The following is a 9,387-nucleotide window of genomic DNA, read 5'->3' on the forward strand; positions in this document are numbered from 1 at the left end:
TACACACTTGTGCGTTCACACCCCAGCCTTTTTTACCCTTTTTGTGCGTACGCACGTTTATGTGTGAACGCACATATGATCCTTTTCCCAAAAAAAAAAAAAACTTAGTGTGCGTACGCACTAACCTATTTTCACCTTTTGCCGGGAGTGCTCGCACACTCTTATGCGTTTGCACAACCACATTTTACACCATATGTGCGTACGCACAACCCTCTTCTCACACTACCTAACTTCTTTTCTTCTCTTCTCTCTATTTCTTCTCTTTTTTTCTTCCCCTCTCTTCTTTCCCTCCTCCAACCACCATCCACCACTATCATTCACCACCCACTATGCTCCTCTTTAGTTAGTTAGTTACTTAGTTAGTTAGTATTTAGTTAGTTAGTTAGTTTAATTTTTTATTTTAGTAGATTAGGTTATTAGCATGGGTTAGATCTTTTGTGATAAGTGTTGGATTATTGATATTGTTGTTGCTAAATATTGTTAGATATCTTCATTGAGGTAATACTTTGTTACTTGATATTGTGTTTTGAATGTTGAATATTTGCACATACCAAGTACTTATGACATTGCCTTCATGAATCTTGTTGGATTTCTAAATTGCCTGTTGTAGCTAGCCACCATGTAATTTGATTTCATTATCTGTCGTTAGGTAATTTGTTCTTAGTTGATGCATTTTTTGTTAGGTGATGCTTGCTATGATTGATTTTTATTTAAGTCACCTAGTTGATGCATTAAAATTAAGGAATTGTGAAATTGGATCATAAGCTTATTCTAGTGACATTTTTTGAGCTTTTTAAGCTTTGTGGATTATGCTTGCCATGTTTTCCACTTCATGTCATTTAGGTGTTGCAAACAAACTTTTCTCTATCATCCTTTCACAATTTCTTGATTGTTGCTTGATTGCTTTTATGTTCCTTGAGTACTTGTTTGTTTATCTTAACCTACAAGTCTCTTTTGAAGTATTTTAAGCACACTATAATGAGTGAAGTGGATGTTTCTTTTGTGTAATTGTGACATAGCTTTCTATGCTAGTGTATGTTCTAAACTGTGCAACTAAGAATTCACACACTTGTTTCCTTCATGTCACAAACGTATTCACTCACTTCATTTTAGTGATTCTTGCCTCACTCCAACAATCTATGCTTCCTTGTTTTTGCATTTACTCATCTTACGGTGTTATTTTCTATTTTTCATGGATGATTCACCATAAGCAACAAAGGAAGCGAGAGAAAGAACATGCAGCAGCCGGTTGACCCACCAACTGAAGGTGGCAACTCGTGAAGTCGCCTTATCCCCTTGCTCATCTTTGGATGCACCGTGGACGGTGTAAACTTTTAAGTGTGGAGAGATCGTCACCGATCGGCAATCTTAGGTGAAAAGTTCTAATCCCAAACACTTTCACATTCTTTTTGAATTCTTAGTTGCATTTTCTTTCTTGGTTTGTATATATTTTGAGATCTAATTGCATTCTTCTTAGTTATTGCATTTCTTATAAACATGTACAATAAGCTTAGTTAAAATAATGAAATTTTCCAAGAAAAACATTCTTAATAGGGCATTGATATCCTAATTGATTTGAGTTGATATTTGTTTCATTGAAACTTGCTTGAAATATATTGTGGAACATGTTTTTGAGCTAAGAACACATAAGCATGTGAGTTTTAAGCCTAATTGTGTGGTTACATCATATTAACCACTGTTTTCATTCTTGTGTGTGTTATTCTCTTTTTATGATTGTAATCTTTGATTTGTTTGATTTTTTATGTCCATTTTTTGATGTATATATGTATTTATATAATTAAGGCCATAATTTCATTTAGCTCAATTGTCCCAAATAGCCTACCCTTTTTTCTTCCTTTGTTAACTAACTTTGAGCCTATTTCAATCCCCTATTGTTCTTAAATTTAGTACATTACTAGCCTTAAAGCAAAAAATAATAAATGTCCTTTATTTAGATCTTTGATTAGCTTAGGCTAGTGAGAGTGTGCATCATATAAGTGTGGAAAAGTTTGGAAACATTAGTTGAAGTAAACGTGTGTTTTTGTATTTTTGTTAAAGATCATGGGAATTGGGTACATACTCATGCATTAAATGTTTAAACCATATGCATTGATTCTCTTGTATACATTTTAGTTTGAAGGAAAAGAAAAAAAAAAGAATTTCTCAAAATAAGAATCACTTCCACTACAAAAAAAATTGGTTAAAATGGCAGTTTTTGGGTATTTACGGCAGTTTTAACCGCCATTATTACCAAAAATGGCGGTTTTAAAAAACGACGTAATTCTGGGCGCTATTCTGGTTATTGCGACGGTTTTCAGAAAACCGCCACAATTTCTTGGGTTAAAACGGCAGTTTTTGGATAGGTTAAAACGGCGGTTCAAACTATCATTATTTTCAAATAAAATAGCATTTTTGGTTAGTTAAAATGGCGGTTCAAATCGCCGTTATTTCCAGGACAAAAATAGCATTTTTGGTTGGTTAAAATGGTGTTTACGAACCGCCGTTTTTACCCTGACAAAGCAGCGTTTTGGTTGCTTAAAATGGCATTTTTAGTTGGTTAAAATGGCATTTGAAACAGCCATTTTTATCGAATTAAAATGGCATTTTATGTTGTTTAAAATGACAGTTACAAACCGCCCTTTTTACCGGATAAAAGTGACTTTTTATCATTTACAAAGACAAACTTTAACTGTCATTTTTATCGAATTAAACAAATAATTTTTTTACTAAACTTTTTCAGTAACAAAAAATCAATACTCATAAAGAAAATATTATATAACTTATAAACAATGTATTACATATAATATATTATTTTTAGTATTAAAAATCAAAAGTAATAACCCCTATACAAATAAAGTATCTAACATAATATAATTTTTTAATTATAAATGTCTTAACATGTAGCTCTTAATACATAAAATTTCCATCATAGCTTTTGGTGCACTTTGTCATAATAATCTCTGTCCTCACTCCAATCCTTCTTTTGTCTTAATTATTTGCTTCTAAAGTGCTTATTTTCACGCCCAACTTTTTCCTGAAAGAAAATCATGTTAATTTTAATTAATTTTCATTTCACAACTTGATTTATTATTATTATTATTATTATTATTATTATTTAAAATAAAAAATGAAAAAAAGAACACAATCATTGCACCTGTTAGATTTTTTAAGGATTGCTCAATCTCCCAGCAAGCCATTATTGCTTCCATTGCATGGACACAAACATGTTGTTGGAGTTGTTCTTTGAAGGAACAGAGCAACAAAACATAGTGTGATTGCAACAATCAGCACCAACCATGAAATCATATTTAAATAAAGAACACAATTCTGGAATTAATGAATTACAAATAAAATAGAAATACTATTGTTCAAGCCCACTGCCATGATAGATATATATGACTACAAAACCATCTCAATTATGAATAATAATTATCCAAATTTGAGATTCGACACAAAATCAACAACGATCGAAGTCTTGATTATATAAATTTTAATACTGTATCATATTTAGCTGTGGGAATGAATGGACAAAAGATCAGTCACATATTTTGTTTGTGACAAGTCCCTTCCTTTGCCCACCGAAGCCTTGACCCTGTTGAAGTCGAGCATTCCCATGTCAAGTTGGCTTCCATCTCCTTCAATCTCATTCCCTCCACTGAAAAGAAAACCACTTCTTGAGTTCCCTCCATTCATCAAGAAATAACCCATCTTCTCATATTAATGAAGAATTTTTCCCATTTCTCTTTTCACTAAACAAGTTTAATATGTATATAAAAAAAGACTAACCCTCACATAATATATATGCACATTCATAAATAAAACAATATTTAGAGAGAGAAAGTAGAGTGTGTGTGTGTTTGAGAGAGAGAGAGAACCTTCTTGTTAACCAGGGATGCATTTACAAGTGATTTCATAACCATCATTGCTTTTTAATTAACTGTTGATGTATATTAGTAGTCAAAGCCTTTTAATTAGCTTTGACTCAGAGTCTTGCTGGAAACTAAACTCCAAATCAGGAACATTCTTGAAATGGTTCAGCTCAACAAAACAAATAAAGCTCCAATATTTGCTACACTGATTGGAAAGGAAGCAAAGTTCGAGTTAATATCATCAGAATTTACAACTAATAATAACCAGATTTTTCAAAAAAAGTAAATCTCCATTACTAGTTCTAAATTAAGCCAAAATGCCAAATATATACATGCTCTTAATTATCTAGAAAATGAACTTTAAAAGTTCCACCCTAAAGAAATAATAATAAATTCTTGGGGATATTGCTATAATCATTAATAAATTTATAGTCTGTATCACAAGCTTCTACTAATATCCATTTTCTGAACTAACTTTAATCATATCATAAGTAAACAGGCACAAGATCAAAGTTTAAATAAAAAAGCAAATTTAAATGAGAACAAAAGCGAATAATGTAAAATAAATATTTTGATACCGATTTCATGGATTCTGCAATTTCAGATACAGCATGAAGACAAGCAGAAATCATGGTCTGATCCCATAATGGATGAGATACCTATTTCATGAATAAGAACAATTAGATAAAGGATTTTCTTTAGCTGAAAGAATCAATAATTCAACATTCAATGGTGGTATATCAAAACTAGAAGCACTTCGTACCCAATGCCTAAGAAGCCTAGAACCGAATATAGTAAGGGTGCGATTCATAATTTGCAGCAAGGACCCATTCTTAGATCCATCACTATTATTTTTTAAAATCTAAAATCACATAGAAACATCCATTAGCAATAAGTATACACAACAGAGTCTAAAATTGTATGATGAAAATTAAAGCACACACAATAACAATTTTAGCTTGCACAATAGTGCAAGCAGAAAATAAAGTTCATAAAAAGTCTCTAAATGAATATTACAAGATCCTCCATGTAAAAGAAAAGAGCTATAAATACGGAGGTCACTGAATAGCAAGAAGCCAGGATATTTTCTTGCATGCTTTTATATGAATCTATGATAATTAAAAATTGAATCAAAGAAAATATGGACAGTTCAAATCTTGGTTAGAACAAATTTGATTAATAGAGCCAAGTTCTCAATGCATCACACATAAACAGTTTGTTATCATAGTTCAAAACAAACAGAAAAAGAAAAAAAAATCATCCAGCATGCTAATAAAAATTATGCTCCAAATATAATTACCTCTAGTTGTTGAAACACATTGGTTAAAAAGGTCTTTTCCATATTTCTTGAGAATGGACTTAAAGAAAAACCTGAGCATATCAGCAAAGCATAGAAACTACGACATAAAGTGGTTTCCAAAACCTACTTCTTTCTTGTAATAAAAAATTGCATATAGAACAAAGATAGTAAACAAGCAAGAGTGCAAGACAAATACCTAACCTTCTACACAACTTTATAGATGCTCTCCAAAATTCACTTCCAACTAAACAAGAATACTAACATCAGAATCTTTCATCATTCATATGCATCAAATTTTAGAAATAGAAACATTTTCTCAGCTCGATCAATTTACATTCTAAAAACAAAACAATGTCTCAAAATCTTTTGACTATCGTTGAATCACGAAAGATTAAAACTAGCACATTCTTCTGAAGTTGTGTATTGATGAATTCATATATCAACTCCAGTGAAGAATCTCATCCATCTATCACAATCGAATCAACAAATTTCCTAAAAAAAACAGTAAAAAAGACTATTGTAAGAAAATCTTAACAAACTTCTCCATCGCGGTCCTCTTTCTCCTTATCACATTGATTGGATTCTAAACTTTGTCTGTTTAATCAACGATTCACAGAAAAAATAAAAGCAGATAAAATAAGAAATTGAAAATCATAATCAGCATAACCGCAATAATTGAAAGGCATGAAGAAGGAAAAAGAAATCAAAGTACGGAACCATTTCGCGAAGAATCTTTGACCGAGGATGCCGTCGAACATTTTCGTAGATCTGATTTACTGGCGTGACTCAGTGAGCAAGCATTATCTATTTATTCCTACGAGATCATAAACTAGATCAGAAAGTATGAAGTGAGAGGAAAAATCAACAGAAGAAGATGAAATAGATTACCTATTGGAAGTGACAAAGAAGGCGCAACCAAATCGCAGAGCTCGTTGAAGGCAACAACAACGACCTTGTTTGCAGCGGCGACGCTGACGAGGAGATGAGCTGCAACGGGCGGCAGCAAAGAGATGTATGAGAGAGGTGGAAGATGAACGACGACAAGAGATTAGGGTTCGTCGTTCACATCACTCTCCCCTTCTCAAATGCAAGACTAATCACTTTCAGATTCATCACCTCCTCAGTTTAAAACAAATAAAAAGGGGGAAAAAGGAAAAATGATTGCCAAAAGAAATTGAAATTACGACAGGGACTAAAACCGTCGAAATTAGTCCAAAAATGGCAGTTTTATGGACCTGCCATAATACTCTTGTCATTTTAATCAAGATTTTTTTGTAGTGATATGAGATATTAATCTACCAAAAATAAATCAGATGCACAAACAGTTAAAGAATGCCATAAAGTACCTGATGATGGGAATTTCCACTAGAAGGCCATAGAGAATTAGCTTGTAAATAGTAACTAGAAGCTGCTGCAAACTCTCGCTTCACTGAGTCACCTTCGCCATACAGTCCTTTGTAAACAAGCAAGATCACCCAAGTAATTCCAGTCCCCTATGGATTCTCCTTAATGTTTTGTCATGGACACCACAAATGTGACATCAATATTCTTAAAGGCAAATCTAGAATTTGCTGGTGCAGAAAATGAAAAAGGACTAAGTGCATTCGAAGTGCTTTCTCAGCTAATTAGTATTTTCCTCCTTCAAAGATACCAGGTATACACACAACATAACAACTACATATAAATACTGAAATACATACTTCATAACTACTTGGTGGTTCATATGGATCATCAATACCAGTGAACAAACTTGCAAAAAACCAAATAATAATGAATAATAGTGCTTGCTTCTTATGCTATGATAATGCAGAGATAAAGTTTTTGGAATTCAAGCCACCTATAATTGCCGCGTCTGCACTTCTTTGTGCTTCTCATGAGTTCTTTCCTTTTCAATTCCAAAGCCTCTTATCAGCAATATCCAATTGTTCATATGTAAATAAAGTACATCCCTAACCATTTACCATCATTATAATGAACATTCAAATAGCAAGTGATTTTCATGCATAATGTTTACATGACTTAAAATATCAGAAGAGATTCAAGTATATTAGGATTTTTTGGGTGTTTTTACTACTGATCTAGATTATAAAATGTATGTGATGCATTTAAATTCACAAGACACGCATAAAAAGGGATTTGACATCTAAGAGACACAAGCAAAATTCTCATTTTTATGTTTTTACTTCTTCACTCAATACTAAAAATTGATTAAAAATGTTAAAATAGACTCAGACTTTATATTTGGTCCTAGCTCAGTATAATAACAACTATAGTAATTCATATATCAAACACCGTGGTTTACTAATTGTATACGAAAGTAATTACAATTAAAGAATAAAACCGCTAGTTTATACATACAGGTTTCCTAAATTTCATGAAACAAAAGTAGAAAAAATAAATCAATTACTCTATTGTAAGCAACCTATAAATGATTCGCAAGCAGATCAATGGTGTCTCGCTTACGAAACTTCTTTGATGAATTCCTCTTTCTCCTTATCTGATCCGATTCCTTGATTGTTTAATCAACGATTTGCTGAAAAACAAAAAGAGATAAACTGCAAAATTGAAAATCGAAATCTGCATAATTACAATCAATGAAAGGTATTAAGAAAAAAGAAAAGAAGTAGAGAAATCAAAGTGTAGAACCATTTCACAATGAATTCCCAATCAAAGAGGCCGTAAAAAATTTTGGAAGATCTAATTGGTGGCGCAAGGGGATGAGAAACAATGACGAGATGAACGATAGCTGCGGAAGATGAACGGGGACAAGAGATTAGGGTCCATCATTCACATCACTCACTTTCTCATACGCAGCAACACTAATCACTCTTTCATCTGGAGCATTCAATTTAAAACCTCTGTGTTGGGCTTACATGCTGCAACAGATTTAAAAATCTTAGAGAAGAAGACACATTACTCAGAGAGAAAGAGGGAGAGAGAGAAGAGGTAATTAACGCATTACAGAGAAGAAGAAGAGAAATGAGAATTTTGTGTACAAACCTAGAAGTGAGAACGCAGATCACATCAATGGAAGCTATGAACTCTGATGAGGCATCGCTGGAGGAGAACACTCACTCTCGCGCACTCTACTTGCTAAGCTAGGTTTGCATAAATGAGGTTTTTCTTTAATTAATAAAATAATATATCGGTGGTTCTAACCGTCGAAATCACAAAAACTGCCATATTCAAAAAGGAAGTTACGACAACATGTACCGCCGAAAATACAGAAAATTATGGCAGTTACAAAGAACCTCCCTAATAAAAATGTCGTTTTAAACTAGTTTTTTTTGTAGTGTTCGTTGATAGCATAGTCTAAACTGGCAATTAAATCCCATCATCAAAGTTTAATTAAAAGGATTTGTCACAATTCAAATCAAATAACCGAGAGTATTTAAACCCCCAGGTTGTTCTCCCTTGGAATTACAATGAAGTGCACAATTATTGGCTATTAGGGGGAATGGGGGTTGAGATTACAAGAGGCAAGAAATGTAAATAGTAAGAAAGTAAATAAGCATGCAAAGAATTAAACTCAAGCAAGTAAAGCAATAAAAATGCAAATTAAATGGCAAAAGGGAACTCTTGGCAAGGGTTGAATGTTAAGGTTACCTATCCTAGCCATTGACTACAAGCATATGATGATTATGAAGAGTTAATCATACTTAGTCAATCCTAACATCGAGGGTAAGTTAAATAGGAATAATTGATCTCAATCCACCAGTCCTAGTACTCACTAATTAGCTTAGTAAAAGACTAGAGTTAGTGAAAACCAAATCAATTAACTACCCTAATATATCAATCAAGAATGGACGTCAATGACTTAAGGTCACCAAAGTCCTCAATTCCAGGCTAAGAGTGGGAAAATACTACACTAAAACTAAGCCAAGCATTTTATCAAACACTTGGTGTGTATGAAGATAAAATCACATTAAATTTCAACAATAATAAAATCTAAAGCTACCAAATGTAAGAAAATAATAATAACAACTCAATAAATAACAATAAACAAAGAAACCTTAAATTACATTAATAGAAATTCTAATTAACAAGAGTTCATTAACAATAAAATAACTAAATAAAAGAAAATAACAAATGAAACTAAAAGAAGCAAGATACTAGAACAAGAAATAGTAAAGAAACTAAATCAAAACAAGAATTAAATCATCAATCTAAGAGAAATTTAATTAAATATAACCTAATTATAGAGAGAAAAAGAGATTC

At 32.4% G+C, this 9,387-nt stretch overlaps 1 protein-coding gene across 25 annotated transcripts; it reads right to left on the bottom strand.

Annotated features, from left to right (window-relative positions):
- Positions 1–3,307: 3,307 nt before the first annotated feature.
- Positions 3,308–8,494, bottom strand: LOC112750407 (DNA mismatch repair protein MSH3-like). Of its 25 annotated transcripts, XM_072216422.1 has the most exons (13): positions 8,170–8,494; positions 7,816–8,045; positions 7,592–7,724; positions 7,007–7,118; positions 6,516–6,674; positions 6,058–6,246; positions 5,887–5,983; positions 5,366–5,763; positions 5,170–5,240; positions 4,633–4,731; positions 4,448–4,528; positions 3,876–4,074; positions 3,308–3,655 (listed from the first exon to the last, which is right to left on the bottom strand). In XM_072216422.1, the coding sequence occupies exons 9-12, from the start codon at positions 5,209–5,211 to the stop codon at positions 3,958–3,960; spliced, it is 339 nt and encodes a 112-aa protein (XP_072072523.1). In that variant the 5' UTR covers positions 5,212–5,240; positions 5,366–5,763; positions 5,887–5,983; positions 6,058–6,246; positions 6,516–6,674; positions 7,007–7,118; positions 7,592–7,724; positions 7,816–8,045; positions 8,170–8,494; the 3' UTR covers positions 3,308–3,655; positions 3,876–3,957. The 25 variants fall into 25 exon arrangements, with proteins under 25 accessions (XP_072072523.1, XP_072072520.1, XP_072072518.1 ...); XM_072216419.1 differs by having other exon boundaries at positions 5,170–5,763; positions 6,058–6,156; positions 7,592–7,702; XM_072216417.1 differs by having other exon boundaries at positions 5,170–5,983; positions 6,058–6,156; positions 7,007–7,054; positions 7,592–7,702.
- Between the last annotated feature and the right edge of the window lie 893 nt (positions 8,495–9,387).

Source organism: Arachis hypogaea, chromosome 15 (genome assembly GCF_003086295.3).
Source record: "Arachis hypogaea cultivar Tifrunner chromosome 15, arahy.Tifrunner.gnm2.J5K5, whole genome shotgun sequence".
In the NCBI taxonomy this organism is placed as follows: Eukaryota; Viridiplantae; Streptophyta; class Magnoliopsida; order Fabales; family Fabaceae; genus Arachis; species Arachis hypogaea.

Excerpts from the sequence above, each read along its gene's own strand:
- LOC112750407 (XM_072216414.1), bottom strand. The coding sequence starts at position 5,211 with ATGGAAAAGACCTTTTTAACCAATGTGTTTCAACAACTAGAG. Across the intron at positions 4,732-5,169 it reads ATGTGTTTCAACAACTAGAG|ATTTTAAAAAATAATAGTGA; the intron begins GTAATTATATTT and ends ATGTGATTTTAG. Across the intron at positions 4,075-4,447 it reads TTGCAGAATCCATGAAATCG|TGTAGCAAATATTGGAGCTT; the intron begins GTATCAAAATAT and ends CTTTCCAATCAG.